The sequence below is a fragment of the Microcaecilia unicolor genome, chromosome 6, assembly GCF_901765095.1.
Source record: "Microcaecilia unicolor chromosome 6, aMicUni1.1, whole genome shotgun sequence".
Lineage (NCBI taxonomy): Eukaryota > Metazoa > Chordata > Amphibia > Gymnophiona > Siphonopidae > Microcaecilia > Microcaecilia unicolor.
In genome coordinates, this window is record NC_044036.1 from 315,535,692 (window position 1) to 315,555,692 (window position 20,001).

The window sequence follows — 20,001 nt, forward strand, 5'->3', positions numbered from 1 at the left end:
TAACTTTTAGATGTGAGGATTTACACCATCTGAAACCTGGTGTAAATCCTTGTGCTTAAATTAGTCATAGATCAGACGTATTCTCTAACAATGCGAGGAAATTCTTGGAACACCCATGACCACACCCCCATTCCTGATGTGTGTGTAAATTCTAATTGTTGCCAAATAGTGCTAATTGGAGGAGTGGCCTAGTGGTTAGGGTGGTGGACTTTGGTCCTGAGGAACTGAATTCGATTCCCACTTCAGGCACAGGCAGCTCCTTGTGACTCTGGGCAAGTCACTTAACCCTCCATTGCCCCATGTAAGCCGCATTGAGCCTGCCATGAGTGGGAAAGCGCAGGGTACAAATGTAACAAAAATAAAATAGATACTATTGGAGATTCTACATGGAATGTTGCTATTCCACTAGCAACATTCCATGTAGAAGGCTGCGCAGGCTTCTGTTTCTATGAGTCTGACGTACTGCACGTGCAGGACGTCAGACTCACAGAAGAAGAAGCCTGCGCGGCCACATTGCTGATCTGCAAGGGCTGACTTCTACATGGAATGTTGCTAATGGAATAGCAACATTCCATGTAGAATCTCAAATAGTAGCAACAGTGGAGGAGTGGCCTAGTGGTTAGGGTGGTGAACTTTGGTCCTGGGGAACTGAGTTCGATTCCCACTTCAGGCACAGGCAGCTCCTTGTGACTCTGGGCAAGTCACTTAACCCTCCATTGCCCCATGTAAGCCGCATTGAGCCTGCCATGAGTGGGAAAGCGTGGGGTACAAATGTAACAAAAAAATTGATTATTAGCACCCAATTATCGGCACTAATTGGTTTGTAAAATTGTGTGCGGAAATTGGGCATGCACCTAATTTCCATGCATATGCACAGAAAGTGAGCAGAGGAGACAAGGGAAGTCAGGGGCAGGGTGAGAGAGCATTAGGGGAAGCAGGGGCGTAGCTGCTATGGGCCACGGGGCCTGGACCCCCCTGCCGGTGACCCTGTCAACCCCCCTCCCGCCGCCAACCCGCCACCTGCTACCGTTGCTGGTGGGGGACCCCAACCCCCGCCAGCCGAAGTCTTCTTCCTTCGTTTGGTTTCTTCTGACTGAGTCTGACGTCCTGACTCGCAGAAACAGAACGAAGCCCTGCAGATCGCAAGGCTTCGTTCTGTTTCTGTGAGTCTGACTCAGTCAGAAACCAAACGAAGGAAGAAAACTTCGGCTGTCGGGGGTTGGGGTCCCCCACCAGCAAAGGTAGGCGACGGTGGGCGGGGGGTCGAGAGGGTCATCGGCGGGGGGGGGGGGTCAAAGTTGTTGGAGGTGTCGGCAATGGCGGGCGGGCGGGGGTCGGTGTTGGCAATTGGGGGGGGTCGGCAGCGCCGGGGGGGGGGGGTAAAATGTGCCCTCTCACCTCGGCTCTGGACCCCCCTACCGTTGAAGTCTGGCTTCGCTCCTGAGGGGAAGTGAGGTTTTTTTCCAGTATTTATCCAGTAAATACCTATTTTAATTCTGTTGCAGCAAGGTTGTTTTATAGGTTCAAACCTAAAATTAGAAACCCTAAATATGATGAGCTAAAGGTGCAGGTGATGCCATGTATGCTTTCATGTACTACTGATGCTCAGTTATCAACACACAATTTACCATTAGGGTTCTTCAGCTGCATATGCCAGATATCACCTGTTTCTAAAACCATATTCTGCTGAGCACCTTTCCAAATAAAGTGCAACTTACATTCATTTTTTTTCTCTCTCTCTTTCATTCCTCTTTCTTTTCATTACTTACAGAAAATGAAGCGTGATTTGGTTGATAAACAGGACAGTCTACTGACGATGAACCGTAGCCTGAAAGATACAGAACTGGCCAGTGGCACCATGCAGAACAACTTTCAGGAGTATGTCCCTGACCTGCCTAGGCAAAAGGCTGCAGTCCAGCGTCTGAATGAACGTTATCATGCTGTAGCTGACCAACTCGATCAACGGTGAGGATTTGTTGGGATGATTTCATGTGACCAACTGTGGGGGAAATGAAACATGTTAAAAGAGAGCAGAAATTTTGATTCCCACTGTGCACTTCATTTATTTGAGTTGTAATTGGGAATAGAGAGGAGGGGTTGATTTTAAAGAAAACCTTACTTGGGTATCATCTCATCTTATCCTGTTTCATACTGTATATATTTTGGGATCTTCATAGGTATAAATACTACAAAACGTGCCTTCATAAGGCTCTTGTTTTTCATACAGAGAGAAGATGCTGCGAGACACCAACCTCACATACCAGCAGTTCAGATCTGCCAGCGACAACATGTCTTCCTGGTTGAATAACATTCCCAAAAATCAGGTGAAGTCCACGGATGGCCCAAGCCAGGTCAACTATAAACTGCAGTCCCAGAAGGTGAGCAGAAAGACCCTGGTGTCTCAGTTAAGGCTAATAAAGAGCAAAGGACAGACTAGCGAGAGGCGGATAGATGCTATGGAGGTGAAGTGGCATCTTTATGGTTGCCATTGTCTGATAAAATAAGCACCCTGATTTGATTTTGAATTTGATGAAACATCTCTAACTATCAAAAGAGAGGACGTCTCAGATCATCCTGTTTCATGTCTCTGTTACTCTTTCCCTTTTCTTTGTTCTGGTTTTCCCTCACAGATATCTGAAGATGCTGGTGGATTTTATCTATGTGTATTTATCTTTCACGTGTATCGCATACATACTTGCACTGACAGGTTCACTTCAAAGCCAGTGTGTCTTCAGTCATCTATTAAGTGCACTTATGTAATAACAGTATTTAACAGGTTGGCATAATAGTGAGCTGAGGGCAGTGCTTGTTCTCTGTATGTGTCACTTTGAGGCTCATTTTCAAAGCACTTAGACTAATAAAGTTACCTAGGTTACCGTGTAGCCTTGTAAGTTTGTGTGCTTTGAAAATGAGCACCTTTGCTTTCTTTCCAGAACAAACTCATAAAGTAAGCATTCCTGGTCTGTGGAGTGCTAGATGCTCCTTTCCTGACGGTTTCTTTTCTTGCAGAGACTGGTGGATGAAATCCAAAGGAAGGATCCGGAGAAAACCTCAGTGGTTAAGCTATCACAGGATATCCAGTCTTCTCTGAACGTAATGTCTTCTTTCTCTAGTCAGTATTTTGTTAGGAAAATGTCTTATGGTATTGTACTTGACCCAGTTATCATGTCTGCTTTGTATTTTTTAAAATCTAATCAGGATTATGAAGCTGAGGCTGAGAGATATCGCTTGACCCTGGACCCTAGCGTGAGTGCTTCTGCAGCCAAGAGACAACGCATCATCCCATTGCAGCAGAACGTCGAAGCCCAGGTGAGACTTCAAAAGTATACAATGGATTCAAATCCAACAGCCATCTCACTGTGAGGGAAATTTCCCAGGACAATTCCAAAATTGGCATGTTGATATTTAGAACTATCTTGTCTCCTATATCTCTCTATATAAAACGCACCTCCAACATTCTATGAAGCCTCCACAACTCCCAACGTTCTAAATGCATGGTGGTGAAACCCACATCTCCTGAATTGACATCACGTACTTCCGGGTTCGTCACAAGCAGAAGTGACCAACCACACGAGGTTTCTCGGCTTCAGAATGTTGGAGGTGCATTCTATTACATAGGATTGGTCAGTTCATTGAAGCACAGCCAGAGCTCAGTGTCCTGCACAGTAACACTCAGACACCAGAGAGAGAGAAGGGGGGCCTGAAACAAGAGAGAGGGAGGGAGGGAGGGGGGTCCTGACACCAGAGAGGGGGGGGGGAGTTATCTCTGTCACACACACACTCTCTCTCTCACAGTCAATGTCTTTCTCTCTCTCACTCTCACACACTCTATGTCTCACACTGTATCACATTCACTCTCTATGTGTCACACAGTCACACACACTCTCTTGGTCTCATACACTCAGTCTCACAGAGTCTGTGTCTTACACACACTCAGTCTCACAGAGTCTGTGTCTCACACACACTCTCGCACACACTGTATCTGTGTGAAACACACTCTTTCTCACACTGTGTCTCACATACGCACTTGCACACACTCTCATTCTCACGCACACACTCTCATTCTCACACACACACTGTCTCTCTCACAGACACACTCACATATTCACTCTCTCTCACACACAGTCACTCTCACATACACTCTCTCAAACATACACAATCCGAGGAAAACCTTGCTAGCGCCCGTTTCATTTGTGTCAGAAACGGGCCTTTTTTACTAGTTTACTAATAATGACTGCAAGACCTATATGAGTTGGAGTACATGAACTTAATAGTCAAATTCTCCATCCTAAAATAATTTACTAGACATTAAAAGACAAAACGAGCTAAAGGCATTCACCTGGGTAAAAAATTCCTAGATGAAAACTGCCCTCCTAAAAGGTGGCTAAAAGCATGTGTGGATTTCATTGAACATGAATGTTTTTGGCTGTGGGTGTGCTTAGGTTGGGGTAGGAAAATGTCATATTTACATTCGGTTTTCAAAAGCATGCATGCTGTTCCCCCTCTCCCATCTTCCACCAGCACAGATTGCTTCGTTTTGTCAAGCTGCAAGTGCTATGTGGATGGTTTCTCTTTGAAATTCTGTAGGAAGTACATGCGTTAATAAATGCCACATAGGGAATCATTGTAATAACAAGATGCCTAGGCATGTGCCTTTGTACAAACTTCCCCAAAAGCTCCTGCCTACAGTTAGTCCTGCTTGAAGGCAGGTCTAAGGTTTGTGTATGTGCCAGTAAGAAGCAGCAAGCAAAAGAATGATGTGAATACCAAGAAGATATCAAATATTAAAGGGCCTTTATTGTAATGATCATATAGTAGGACCCAACACGGCTGTGTTTCGGCATGTGAGCCTGCCTCAGGGGTCAGCAAGCCTGCCAAGCCAAAGCTGATAAAAAGGAAACTTGAATCCAAAGATTACAGAGTCCTTTGCTGTGTAAATTGCTTTACCTGTGTTAAAATCAGCTGCTACTGCTTTGTGATGCAAAAAAAAAAAATCACTCGGGAAGCTGTAAGAAGCGCAGAGCCTGTGTGTGTATTTTAAAAATAAATTAATAAGTGCTGATCCTGCCTTGGATCCACCCGTATCATCTTTGTCAGGTTCCTGCATTTAAGTGTATATATGCCAGAGCAATTTTTTAAGTCCCTGCTTGAGTGTGTATAATTCAGTTATACACATTCAAGTCTCCTATAAAACATGGCATGTGAAACTGGAAGCATAAGTAGGGTGGCGCATCCAGTCACTGAGAGATTCGTTCCTTCTGTTTTGTTAATGAGGAAAGAGTTACCTAGCTAAAGGGTCCTTTTTAGTAAGCCGCATTAGGCACTTAATACGCGCTAAACGCAGAATAAAATGATCTAAGGCGGGACGTGCTAAAATGTCACGTGTTAGTTTTGGAATGTCTGTGTCGTAACCATGTAGTGAGTTTCTTTGTAATTTCTTTTTTTTTTATGAGGGGCGCGTCAGGGAGTGAGTGTTCCTGCGCTAACCAGACAGCGCATCTACATTGCTGTGCACCAGCTGGTTAGTACACGAATAAGGCGGCAGCCCTTACTGCCTACAGAATAGGTGGTGGTAATTGCTCCTGCAGTAATTTTGTAAAATTGTCATGCACTAATGGCAACATTAGTGCATGAATAAACTAAAGATTCGGTGATGAGGAAGAATTCCCTAACTTGCCAACGTGCACATTCACTATCAAGGGTATTCTCAATTATAGACACACTTATGTTTAAGGAGGAAAAGCTTCAAGAAGCTCCTAGATTATTGACATAGTCTTAGAGGAGCTGGACATCCATCGGCAAAAACCTCCGTGAAATGATAGTATGATATATTGACTCGTGACTTAATAAACAGTTCTGATGGTAAGAAGAACTTCACAGTTCTGATGGTAAGAAGAACTTAACTTAGTCAGTCAGTCTCTGTGTTGGTCTCTGTGTTACTCTGTATCTCGACCGACACAGAGACAGACTGACTAAGTTCTTCTTACTATTAGAACTGTTTATTAAGTCACGAGTCAATATATCATATTACCATAGTCCAGCTCCTCTAAGACTTTGTCAGTAATCTAGGAGCTTCTTGAGGCTTTTCCTCCTTAAACATAAGTGTGTCTATAATTGAGAATACCCTTGAACATTAGTGCACGACCATTAATGGGGAACCCCCCCCCCGAAAATTGGGGATTTTACGGCCACGGTAAAAATGGCCTTAGCACATGGGAAAGACAACCTCAGAGTGCACTAAGGACAATTTTTACCACTAAGGATCCCTAAAAGCTTTATTTATTTACAACTGAAGTCAACTGATAGTTTCAACTACCTTAAAACTTCCAAACACCCAAAGACAGGAAGTAAATGCAGGGCCAGGGCCATGCCAAGGGTCTGTGGCGCCCCCCTGCAGGAGATCAGTTGGCGCCCCCCCCCCTGCAGACGAACAGTTGGCACGCGCCCCCCTCGCCTCCCCTCCCCCCCCCCCCCGTGAAAATGATCGCTGCCCTCCCGCTCCCATGTCCCAACTGCCCGCCCTCTTCTCCCCCCCAAGATCCCTTTTAAATTTACCTCCGTCCAGCAGCGAAGGCGCGCCGCAGCGTCAGTGAAGGAGGCGGCGCTCCCGATGTCTGTACTAGTCTTCCCTTCACTCAATGTCCCGCCTTCTTCTGACGTCATTTCCTTGATGTCAGAAGAAGGCGGAACACTGAGCGAAGGGAAGACTAGTAGAGACATCGGGAGTGCCGCCTCCTTCACTGACGCTGTGGCGCGCCTTCGCTGACGGACGGAGGTAAATTTCAAAGGGATCTTGTTGGGGGGGAGAAGAGTGCGGGCAGTTGGGACGGCGCCCTCCTGCCGTGCTTACCTCGCTTACCTTGTTGGCACGGCCCTGTGCAGGGCTTGTTTTGAGGGGGTACTTGGAGGTACTGAGTACCGGCACCTTTTCCATTGTCTGCTAAAATTGACCCATGGTCCCCAAGTTTTAATGAAAGAGCTCAGGCTCTACACACCAATTCTGCCTTGTCATAGATTCTGTGACTGGTTGCTGGGGGCCTGCCTATTGTGGGGTGGATCCCTCAGTGATCACCCCAACCCCTGAAGGGTGGCCTAGCATTTGAGTACTGGCACCTTTTTGCTAGAAAAAACGCACTGAGTAAATGTCTTTCACAAATGATTACTCTCTTCTTTAAAAAAAATTTAGTAGTATTCACATTTTGATTTAAAAAAAATACTTTGGGCCCAGTGCACAAAGCTTACTGTGCTTGCAACATCTGCGTTAGACTGGTTGTAGCCAGTCTAAAGCAAACATTTAGCATCTAATGCACAAAGGGGTTCTACGTCCCTTTTACCGTCCGCCATAGCAGCTACCGATAGCCCTATGCAAATGTATTACAATAAGCTGATTAGTATTGAAATGAGCACTCCGAGCAATGCACAGACATTTCTGTGCACTGAGCGCCTATCTTTAATGTGCAGAGGTTTCTGGCAGATCTGGAGCTGTCGTGGTATGGGGATGACCTTGTGGAGCAGTCTGCTTGCACTACAGTTTTCTGGATTGTGTAGAGTACTTCTATTAAATTGCCCAGCCCTTGGCAGAAAGGAAGGCGTATTTTCAAAGCTCTTAGACTTACAAAGTTACATAGAGGGGCATAATTGAACGCGAACGTCCATCTCCATGGGAGTCTATGTCCGAGAACGGGTACGTGACGGGGCGGGACAGACTGTATTTTCGAAAAAAAAATGGCCGCCCATCTTTTTTTTTTTTATAATACGGTTTGTGCCTGGCAAATGCATCGGAGTTGTGCAGGTTTGAGCTGGGCGGTTTTGTTTTTTAGTGATAATGGAAACCGAAGGCACCCAGCTCAAAAACGAACAAATCCAAGGCATTTGGTCATGGGAGGGGCCAGGATTCGTAGTGCACTGGTCCCCTTCACATGCCAGGACCCCAACCGGGCACCCTAGGGGGCACTTGTAACAATTAAAAAAAAAGTCAAATACCTCCCAAGTCCATAGCTCCCTTCCTTTGGGTGATGAGCCTCTCAAATCCCCCCCCCCCCCCCAAACCCACTGCCCACAACTCTACACCATTACCATAGCCCTTATGGCTAAAGGGGGGGCACCTACATGTGGGTACAGTGGGTTTTGGGGGCAGTTTGGAGGGCTCCCATTGACCACCACAAGTGTAATAGGTAGGGGGGGATGGGCCTGGGTCCACCTGCCTGAAGTCCGCTGCACCCACTAACAACTGCTCCAGGGACCTACATACTGCTGTGATGGAGCTGGGTATGGCATTTGAGGCTGGCATACAGGCTGGAAAACAAAGTTGTTAAAGTTGTTTTTTTTTTGGTGGGAGGGGGTTAGTGACCACTGGGGTGGTCATCCCCGATTCCCTCTGGTGGTCATCTGGTCATTTAGGGCACTTTTTTGGGACTTGTTCGTGAAAAAAAAAGGGTCCAAAAAAGTGACCTAAATTCGCGATAAAAACACATTTCTTTTTTTGATCGGCCGAAGGCGCCCATCTCTCCTCGGCCGATCAACACACCCCAGTCCCGCCTTCACCACGCCTCCAACACGCCCCCATCACCTTTGTTCATTCCTGCGATGGAGTGCAGTTGAAGACGCCCAAAATCAGCTTTCGATTATACCGATTTGGGCGCCTTTGCGAGATGGGCGCCTATCTCCCGATTTGGGTCAAAATCTGGGCGCCCATCACTTTCGAAAATAAGGCTGATAGTAACCTATGGAATTTTGTAAATCTAAGTGCTTTGAAAATGAGCCCCATAGGCTAGCAAATGTAAACAAAGCAAGAAAGACAAAACATCCCCCCCCTTAAAAAAACCCCACTTCAACTAAGCAAATGATTCACAGACAAAGCATTTTCTTTCTAAACTTACCCCCACCCCAAATTCTTAAGTTAATGCATCTGTTTTACAATAGCCTTCTAAATGAAATAAACAAGATTTTATAGCTTAAACACGCATACTCTTTTGTGCACTGTAGGACTGGAAAGCCAAGCTTTTAAGGAGGGAAATGCATGCGCAGAACATCAAGGTGCTTTCCCTACGAAGGCGTTTACAGATTTTCTGTGCATCTCGTTTGCATGCGATTTCCTTTGTGCATCGGTCGCTGTTTCAAAATTGCTAATCACCAGCGGATATAAAATACACGGTGTTTAACGGCGACTTTTGTGCATCAGGGCCTTTTGTACTTGGGATTTTGACTTTTTTTTAAAGAAGAAAAACAACGGATTTCTTCAGGGTTGTATCTTAAATTTTATGTAAAAAGTACACTTGTGTAATCTGTGGCAAAAGAAGGAACCAAAATAGGGGACTTGGTTTCACAGAGGCTAGATGAGACTGTAGAAAAATCGGACACCACAAACTGTGCTCCTTATACCCAATGTCATGTCTTAGATTTTATGGATACAAGGCAAAATGTCTTTCAGGCTGTAGCATACCAGTGCCCTATGTGGTGGCACCAGCTCTGGTCATGGAGAGACCCTTGCATCTTGCACTTCAGTTATATGTAAAACTGAGAAGCATGCAACCTCAGTGGCACAGAATGACAAAGTATGAACATTTACAGTAGCAACTACCATTTGATAATGACCCCTTCCATATCATCAAGCTGATCAATCCATAGACTGGTGGGTTGTGTCCATCTACCAGCAGGTGGAGATAGAGAGCAAACTTTTGCCTCCCTATATGTGGTCATGTGCTGCCGGAAACTCCCCAGTATGTTCTCTATCTCAGCAGGTGGTGGTCACACACAGCAGCAGCTCTGGCTAGGCCTCCAAGCCTAATCCTTAGGTTTTGTTGAGGCCTGGGGTTGAGGGCTCTTTTGAGCAAGTGAAAACCTGGTGGTGCCAGGTCCCTCCTTTTCTCCCCCCTCCCGCTGGCTCCGTTTAAAAAAAAAAAAAAAAAAATTTTAAACGTCTTTAAAGGCGTTTAATTCGACGTTTCTTTAAACGTTCATTGCAGCTACTCACTGGGACACCAGTTCGTTACAGCTCGGAGCGGCAAGCAGGTAATTTTACCTTTTATAGCGGGCAGGGGGTTCCCCGATTCTTCTCCTCGTGGCATATGGCGTCGGAGGGCGAGGGCGCAAAGGGTCGCTCCCCGGATCGCTGGAGCGCTTCTAGAGGGGATGCGGGGGTTTTACAACCTGATTCGCCCTTGATGGGTGACAGTTTAGTGACCGATGAATGTCCCGGTCGTTCCTCCGGCGTGGCGGTTTTTTCCCGCCATAAACGCCCATCCCCCGCTCCTCGCCTCCGCCATCTTGGCCGGCCACGCGGCTCGGACGGCTTCTTCGTGGGCCGCCCTTGAGGTTGGAGACATTAATGCCATGAACGCCCTTAATTTGGGCGACGGCACAAGCGGCTAAAGTTAAGCGCCGTTCTTCCCGCGCGGCTCCTTCGCGGAGTTTCGCGCCGGACGCCATTTTGGATGCGCAGCATGTCTCTCCCCCGCTATTGCGAGCGCCGGTTGAGAGTGCGTCTAGGGCTGTTGCCCAGGCTGCGGAAGTGCACAGTCTGGGGGGTTTCTCCCCCGAGTTTGTTTTGCTGCTGCATCAGGCTTTCCTCATGCAAAACGCAGCCTCTGCTCCCTCTTCTGATAAAGAGGTTGAGGTTCCCAGAGGTAAACGCCCTCGGGTTGATTTCCAGGCCTTGGAGGACTTTGTCTCCTCCGATGTAGATGAGGGCAGCGTGTCTGAGGTCTCCCAACGGTCCTTTGCGGATTCCTTGGAGGAGATAGATCCCCGCTCGGATGGAGCGGATGACCCCTCTGCAGCGCGGCTTTTTAGCCCAGAGGATTTGCCCAACCTGTTTTTACAGGCCATGGACACTTTGAAGATTTCCTCTCCGGAGGACGTCTCTCCCTCAGCCCCTGTTGGCTCTGCCATTATGCTGGGGACGAAGCGCCCGCCTAGATCCTTCCACGTGCATGATGCCATGCACACCTTAATTGCGGCTCAATGGGATGTCCCGGAAACGAGCCTTAAAGTGGCTAGGGCTATGTCCCGCCTCTATCCTTTGGCTGTGAGTGAACGTGAGGCCTATCTGTGGCCTACCGTGGATTCTTTAATCACTGCGGTGACTAAGAAAACGGCGTTGCCGGTGGAAGGTGGCACGGCCCTAAAGGACGCCCAAGACAGAAGATTGGAGGCGGCCTTAAGGTCGTCCTTTGAGGCAGCTGCTTTAAGTTTGCAGGCCTCAGTTTGCGGCTCCTATGTGGCCAGGGCGTGCCTGACTATGGTGCAGTGGGCTTCCCCCTCGGTTCTTTCCTTGAGGGCTGATTGGCCGGCCCTGGAATCGGGCTTAGCCTATTTGGCAGACTTGCTGTATGATGTCTTGAGAGCCTCAGCTAAAGGCATGGCTCAGACAGTCTCTGCGCGGCGGTGGCTTTGGCTGAAACATTGGTCTGCTGACCACGCCTCTAAATCCCGCCTGGCTAGATTGCCTTTTAAAGGCAAGCTGCTCTTTGGGGTCGAGCTGGACAAAATCGTGACCGATCTCGGCACGTCTAAGGGCAAGAAATTACCAGAGGTCAGGGCTCGGGCTAGTACTCGTCCCGGTACCTCCAGAGGACGGTTGCTGGAAGCCCGTCGGTACCGCCCGGGCAAGTCGGGTTCCTCTGCCCCCTCTTCCTTCAAGAGGAATTTCTCCCCCAAGCAGCATTCCTTTCGCAGAGACCGCCGTCCCGGAGGTGCTCCCTCCGGTCCTCCCCCAGGGTCTCGTACCCAATGACGGGGCCTTGGTCCACGCCCCAGTGCAGATTGGAGGACGGCTGTCCTCGTTTCTGGGCGAGTGGACCACTATAACTTCAGACGCGTGGGTGCTGGAAGTCATCAGAGACGGCTACAAGCTAGAGTTCTGCCAACCCTTAAGAGACGGGTTTGTACTCTCTCCCTGCAAGTCTCCGGTCAAGCTGTGGCAGTGCAGCAGACCTTGGACAACCTGATCCGCCTGGGTGCGGTCGTTCCGGTGCCAAAAAATCAGATTGGCAAGGGACGTTACTCCATTTACTTTGTGGTTCCAAAGAAAGGAGGTTCTGTCCGGCCTATCCTCGACCTCAAAGGGGTCAATCGGGCCTGGAAAGTGAGGCACTTTCGCATGGAGACTCTCCGCTCTGTTATAGCGGCAGTGAAGGCAGGAGAGTTCTTGGCTTCCTTGGACATCAAGGAAGCGTACCTGCATATTCCCATCTGGCCTCCTCTCCAACGCTTTCTGCGTTTTACAGTCCTGAGACGACACTTCCAGTTCAGAGCCCTCCCTTTCGGGTTGGCTACTGCTCCGCGGACCTTTTCCAAAGTAATGGGGGTCATAGCGGCCTTCCTGCTAAAGGAAGGAGTACAAGTCCATCCTTATCTGGACGACTGGTTGATCCGAGCCCCCTCTTATGCAGAGTGCGGCAAAGCTATGGACCGGGTAGTTGCTCTTGTGAGCTCCCTGGGATGGATCATCAACTGGAAGAAGAGCCAGCTGCGCCCGACTCAGTCCCTGGAGTATCTGGGAGTTCGATTCGACACCCAAGTGGGCAGAGTGTTCCTGCCAGACAATCGGATTGTCAAGCTTCAGGCTCAGGTGGACTAGTTCCTAGTAGCCTCTCCTATTCGGGCTTGGGACTACGTGCAGCTGTTGGGCTCTATGACGGCCACGATGGAAGTAGTGCCCTGGGCCAGGGCTCATATGAGACCACTACAGCTATCTCTGCTGCTGCGCTGGACTCCGATGTCGGAGGATTATGCTGTGCGCCTTCCCGTGGACCCAGCAGTGCGCAAGGCGCTGAGCTGGTGGACGCAGACAGACAAGTTGTCTGCAGGATTGCCTCTGGTGACCCCGGAGTGGATTGTCGTCACGACAGACGCCTCTTTGATGTGCTGGGGAGCCCACTGCTTGGGAAGGACAGCGCAGGGGCTCTAGTCTCCTGCAGAGGCAAGTGGTCTATCAACCTCCTGGAACTCAGAGCCATTTGGTTGGTGTTATTGGAGTTCATCCCGGTACTGGTGTTGTAGCCTGTACGGGTCCTGTCGGACAATGCCACGGCTGTGGCCTATATCAACCGCCAGGGAGGTACCAAGAGCACCCCTCTAGCCAAGGAGGCTATGAGTCTTTGCCAGTGGGCGGAAGCGAACCTGGAGCAGCTTTCAGCGGCCCACATTGCCGGAGTCATGAATGTCAAGGCGGACTTTCTCAGTCGCCATACCTTGGAGCCCGGAGAGTGGCAACTATCTGCTCAGGCGTTCTTGGACATCACGAAGCGCTGGGGCCAGCCGAGCCTAGATCTGATGGCGTCATCGGCCAATTGCCAAGTGCCGCGCTTTTTCAGCAGAGGACGGGACCCTCGATCCCTGGGAGTAGATGCTCTTCTCCAACAGTGGCCGACACAAGAGCTCCTCTATGTGTTCCCGCCCTGGCCCATGTTGGGCAGGGTGCTAGACCGGGTGGCAAAGCATCCCGGCAGGGTAATCCTGGTGGGTCCGGATTGGCCCAGACGTCCCTGGTATGCGGACTTGATCAGGCTCTCAGTCGACGATCCTCTGCGGCTGTCAGTGGAGCAGGGCCTGTTACATCAGGGTCCCGTGGTGATGGAGGATCCCTCTCCCTTTGGTCTTACGGCCTGGCTATTGAGCGGCAGCGTCTGAGGAAGAAGGGCTTCTCAGACAAGGTCATCGCCACTATGCTGAGAGCGAGGAAGCGCTCTACTTCTACTGCTTACGCCAGGGTTTGGCGTATCTTTGCAGCATGGTGTGAAGCAGGCTCACTTTCTCCCTTCACTGCTCCAATTTCTTCAGTGTTGGCGTTCCTGCAAGAAGGTCTGGAGAAAGGCCTGTCGCTCAGTTCCCTTAAAGTCCAGGTAGCGGCTCTGGCTTGCTTCAGGGGCCGCCTGAAGGGTGCTTCCCTGGCTTCGCAGCCAGATGTGGTGCGCTTTCTCAAGGGAGTTAATCACCTGCGCCCTCCTCTGCACTCAGTGGTGCCTGCGTGGAATCTCAACCTGGTGCTAAGAGCATTGCAGAAGCTGCCTTTTGAACCCTTGTCGAGGGCATCTCTGAAAGACCTGACGTTGAAAGCAGTCTTTTTGGTGGCTATCACTTCAGCCAGAAGAGTTTCCGAGCTCCAGGCGCTCTCATGTCGAGAGCCTTTTCTGCAGTTCACTGAGGCAGGAGTGACTATTCGCACAGTGCCTTCCTTCCTGCCCAAGATTGTTTCTCGCTTCCATGTGAATCAGCAGCTCTGTCTCCCTTCCTTTCGTAGGGAGGACTACCCAGAGGAGTACTCTGCTCTTAAATATCTGGATGTGAGACGAGTCATCTTCAGATACTTGGAAGTGACCAATGATTTCCGGAAATCGGATCATCTGTTTGTCCTGTTTGCAGGTCCTCGTAAGGGTCTGCAGGCTGCTAAGCCTACAGTGGCAAGATGGGTCAAGGAAGCCATTGCAGCGGCTTATGTGGCCGCGGGGAAGGTGCCGCCTATCCAGCTGAAGGCTCACTCCACGAGAGCTCAGGCGGCCTCGATGGCAGAGGCCGGATCCGTCTCCTTGGAAGAGATATGCAAGGCGGCAACTTGGGCTTCGGCTCATACATTCTCCAAGCATTACCGTTTGACTGTGGCTGCACGGGCGGAGGCCCGGTTTGGAGCTTCAGTGTTGAGGTCAGGGATTTCAATGTCCCGCCCTGGGTGAGTACTGCTTCGGTACATCCCACCAGTCTATGGATTGATCAGCTTGATGATATGGAAGGTAAAATTATGTATAATCATACCTGATAATTTTCTTTCCATTAATCATAGCTGATCAATCCATAGCCCCTCCCAGATATCTGTTCTGTTTTTATTCTGGTTGCATTTCAGGTTCAAGTTTAGTCTTCAGTTATTTCAGAAAGACTTCGTGTTCAAGTTCTTTCACTTGGATTCTTCAAGAGTTGAGACGAGTTTGTGTTACAGTGAGCTGCTGCATTCCTCTCCCCTCCGTTTTACGGGGCTGGATTGAGACATAAATTCTGCCGGCACTCCCTCCCGCTTCGTGCGGCTGTAGGGCAGCTTTGTACCCCTCCCGCTTCGGCGGTGTTAGGGTCAGTCAGTTCCTCCCGCGGTTGCGGTTGCAGGATAAGCCAGATCCCCCCGCATCGGCGGGTGTGGTGTCCCTCCCCCGCTCCGCGGGGATGAGCTGGACGGATTCCCCTCCCCCACTTGTGTGGGGATGAGCTGGGTTAATTCCCCTCCCCCGTTTCGGCGGTGGTGAGCTGGGCAGAGTGTCCCTTCGTGGGTGTAATTCTCTAAGTGCTGAGTCCTGCGGATGGAGCTTTGATATCGACATACTGAGGAGTTTCCGGCAGCACATGACCACATATAGGGAGGCAAAAGTTTGCTCTCTATCTCCACCTGCTGGTAGATGGACACAACCCACCAGTCTATGGATTGATCAGCTATGATTAATGGAAAGAAAATTATCAGGTATGATTATACATAATTTTACCTTTTATTTCTTCCCATTTAGGAGAAGGACCTGGTGAAACGCTACACTGAAGCAGCAGTAGAGAACCAGCAACATCTAAATCAGTTGGCATTCGCCAGTAAAGTTTTGGAAAAGGTAAAGTGGTTTCTGAAACAGTCTATTTGTTTTTTTTAAATGTATAACCTGCACATCTACAACCCTAAATGGGGAACAATTCACAATCATAATAATAATATGTATTTCACAGACATACACCAAAGCATAGTATCTGCTCAAACATCAAAATCCAGCAGTAATCAAGCAGTCCAAGACTTGCCCTTAGAAGAATTATCAAATGCTCACTGGAACAAAACAGTTTTTAAAGCCTTTTTAAATTTGTCCATATTTCATAAGGCTCAAAGCTGAGTAGGCAAGGAATTCCACAATCTTGGACCTGCAATATAAAAAAATCAAGTTCCGGGAGACCACGTGATGCGATGAGCTGAGCAGGACGTGAATTGCTCTAGCTCCGAGACTCGCTCCCCCAACACCACTTAACTTTACAACAACGCGGCAACTACCACCATTAACTAAGACTATAAGAGTCTATGGACAAATACATTCAAAAATCGCCAGGTGGTATGGCGCTGCGAACCGCAAAAAAAGAAAAAGTTAAAACGGGAACCCTAGACGGAGTTGCGGCGGAAGGCCCGGGAATCACGGCAGTGGCTTCTCATTTTACAGAGCAGCAATTGGTCCAACTGACCTCGGCTATTGAAAAGGCATGGGCTCCGAAATGGTCGGCATTACATGACAAATTAGATCAATACCAGACTGCGGTGGATGGCTTGGGGATCAGGACGGGAGATCTAGAGGCCAGAATGGCGGCTCTCGAGGACGAGACACGTGGTTATGGGCCGGATATCCATACTCTGCAAAAGCAACTGAAGGAACAGAGTGCAAAGCTGGAGGACCTAGAGGGCCGTTCGCGGAGAAATAATGTCCGTATAGTTGGGCTCCCAGAGCTATTGCCAGAGCGAAATTTGGAAACCTGGCTTGAAAATTGGCTAGGCAAAGAATTGGCGCTCACGGATTCGTCGGGTTCACTAGTAATCGAACGGGCACATCGAATAGGAAGAAAAGTAGAAGCAAACAACAGGCCTAGAGTTGTGGTGGCGAAAATCTTGAACTATAAACACAAAATCGAAATATTACAAGGATTTAAACTAAAGAGAGACTCACTTAAATATGGCGGACGCAATATTCTGATCTTTCAAGACTACACAACGATGGTTCAGGAACAGCGCAAAAAATTTCACCCATTATGCGCACAATTGATTGAGAAGAAGATAAAGTTTGCGTTACAATATCCCGCTAAGCTGAGGCTGTATATTCAGGACAAATGGCAAACTTTTGATAAAATGGAGGAGGCACGAACGGCTCTGGAAGAACACCAATTGTTGGATAGCTCGTAGTAAAGAAAATGAACATAACTGTGTAAGGAGAGGTAACTGACTGTGAGTAAGGTCATTGCAAATGAAAAAGGGGAGAAAATACACTGTATAAAGATGGGGGGGGGGTCTCAAAGCATAGACACGTGGTTTCTTCACATTTTCGTAGGCATTGCGACCTGGGAAATGTTTTGGGGTAGCATAACAGGATGGGGAACTGGGGAACACCGGGCAAGGTTGGGAATGGAAAGGGAGGGGGGGTGGGGGGGGGGGAAAAATGCTTTAGTATGGCTCAGCCAAAATAGAGATGTGGATTGTATAGTATTTCCCCGAGGGCGAGACGGGGAGATGACACAATTAAAACAAGGGGTACATGGGAGACTGGATAAGAATCAGGTATGGCGTCACACAGCAGGGCAACACACACAATTTAGACTATGCCTGTGCGAATAATAACGTGGAACGTGGGAGGGATTTCCTCTCCAATAAAACGGGCAAAAATACTGGCGGCTCTACGTAGACACAGAGCAGATATTGCTTGTTTACAAGAAACCCGACTGACAAAGGCAGAACATGACAAACTAAAGAAAACCTGGGTTGGAGAGGTGTTTGCTAGCCCCCCCCGGGGCCGCAAAGGAGGGGTAGCAGTGCTATTTAGAAAAGGACTGGCATATAAGACCTCGGTGATAGCCACAGATCAGGCGGGCAGATATTTGATGTTAAAAGTATGGTTGCAAGGGATGGAAGTGAACTTACTAGTAATTTATGGGCCTAACAAACATGAACCTGAGTTTTATCAAACAATAATGAAGCTATGTAATTTAAATGGAAATCACCCATTATTGGTGGTGGGAGATCTAAATTTGGTAATGGACCCAGACCGGGACTGTACAAATCCAGGTTCCGCACACTATCAAGGTCACAGAGGAGAGACACTACCAGGTTTGGTACGCACACAAGACCTAGTTGACACATGGAGGGCCTTGCACCCAACAGAAACAGATTTCACGCATAGATCTAGGGCGCATGGGACGCAAGCCAGGCTAGATTACATGTTAATAACGCGTGGAGAGTTTTATAGAGTGCAAAGGGTAACTATAGGGCCGGAAGAAATATCTGACCACACTCCAGTGTGGCTGGACCTGGAAACTAATATCGGGGAGTCGTGTGGGAAAAGATGGAGGTTCCCGGCCTATCTGGTGGCTGACCCGCAATTCCAAAAATATATTACCAAAAAATGGGAGGAATTTGAGGCAGACAATGCGCAGCATGTAGACCAAGCGTCCCTATTTTGGTCGACCTTTAAGGCCGTCCTGCGGGGAGCCATTATAGCTTATGTCTCTCTTAAAAAGAAGAAAATGGCTGCTAGTGTGCTTTTACTAGAAGCACAACTGAGACGAGCTAAGAAAGATTATGCAGAGAAACCAACCCCAATGAGGCTGGAGACTATGAAAGCCACTCAGGTGTCTCTTAATACAATGCTGCACGAAAAAGAAACACATTCCCAACTGTATAAGAAATATAGGTTAGAGAGATATGGTAATCGGCCGGGACGCATGCTGGCTCGGGCTATAAAGACCTGGAACGGCCCAAGAACTATTGACGCGCTTAGAAATCGACAGGGTCAAATAACTAACAACCCAACACAAATTGCAAAAATTCTGGCCTCACATTTTGCCACTTTATATAAAAAAGAACAGTTAGAAAGCCCTCAGAGGATTGAGAGGTATTTGGCACGAACGAGGCTCCCCAAACTGACAGCTGAGGAACACCGAGCCTTAAATGCCCCCTTGACGGCTAAAGAATTGCAGGCAGTAATAAAAAAACTGAAGTCATGCTCTGCGCCAGGGCCTGATGGATTTTCAGGCGAATTTTACAAGATGATGCCATTAAAGGCAGGGGGGGCATTGCTAGACTACTTTGAAGAGGTGATAGAATGCGGCAAGTTGGCACAGTACGCTAATACATCAACAATCACACTAATACTAAAACCGGGTAAACCAAAAGAATTAGCAGAGTCGTACAGACCCATATCGTTATTGAATGTAGATGTTAAAATACTAGCAAAAATTTTAGCGGAATGCATGGCAGCTGTTCTTCCTAGATTGATAGGACCGGACCAAGTGGGATTCGTTAGGAATAGGTCATCGGTATTAAATGTGCGAAAGGCCCTGGTGGCGATGGCAAGATGTCAGGAGAGGAGAGACCCTGCGATGCTCCTGAGTCTGGATGCTGAAAAAGCTTTTGATAAAGTGAGTTGGGATTTCCTTTTCCAGACTTTGGAGCATCTGGGCTTTGGAGAATGGTTTAGCAGAGCAGTAGGAACCCTGTACAACCAACCAAGGGCGGCAATACTGGTAAATGGGGCACTAAGTGAGGAATTTAAAATAGAACGTGGCACGAGACAAGGATGCCCCTTGTCTCCATTATTGTTTGTGCTCACTCTGGAACCGCTGCTGAGACAAATAACTGAAGTAGAGGCTATAAAAGGAGTGAGTTTTGATAGGCACCAACTTAAAGTATTAGCATATGCCGATGACCTTTTGGTGATACTTACAGACCTTAAACATTCGCTGAGTCCCCTTTTGGAGGTATTGGACAGGTATAGGAGGGTTGCGGGATTTACCTTAAATCTGGATAAGTCCCAGGCTTTGTCAGTCCTTCAAGATCCAGCAGAAAGAGAAGGGTACCGGCTCCCCTTTAAACAAGCAGAGGGAGTACTCAAATATTTAGGGATATGGTTATCAACGAATTTGGCGCAGATTTACACACTTAACATACAACGACTACTGAGAGACACTGAGCAGAATTTAAGGGGATGGGAATCACTGCCACTAAATTTATGGGGAAGAATAGCCTTGTATAACATGTGTATTGTACCTAAATGGTTGTATGTATTTCAATTGTTGCCTTTATTTTTGAGAAACAAAGAAGAACGCAGTTTGAATAAAATGTTAAGACAGTTTTTATGGAGGGGGAAAAAAGCTCGTTTATCAATGAGAATTCTGTGTACACCAGAAGAATATGGTGGGATGGGATTGATTAGTATTAAAAATATAACAGCTGCTAGTGGGATGCGCCATATCAACGACTGGTTCCGCCAGACATCCTACTTCTCAAACACAGAG

General features: G+C 48.1%; 1 protein-coding gene across 1 annotated transcript in view; it reads left to right on the forward strand.

Annotated features, from left to right (window-relative positions):
* The window catches only part of EVPL (envoplakin), a 90,407-nt gene that overhangs the window by 63,076 nt on the left and 7,330 nt on the right, over positions 1–20,001 (forward strand). Inside the window, exons 17-21 of the mRNA XM_030208224.1 lie at positions 1,772–1,965; positions 2,228–2,378; positions 3,010–3,093; positions 3,199–3,309; positions 15,486–15,578. Of these exons, the coding sequence (XP_030064084.1) occupies positions 1,772–1,965; positions 2,228–2,378; positions 3,010–3,093; positions 3,199–3,309; positions 15,486–15,578 (633 nt within the window). The remainder of the gene's footprint in view (positions 1–1,771; positions 1,966–2,227; positions 2,379–3,009; positions 3,094–3,198; positions 3,310–15,485; positions 15,579–20,001) is intronic.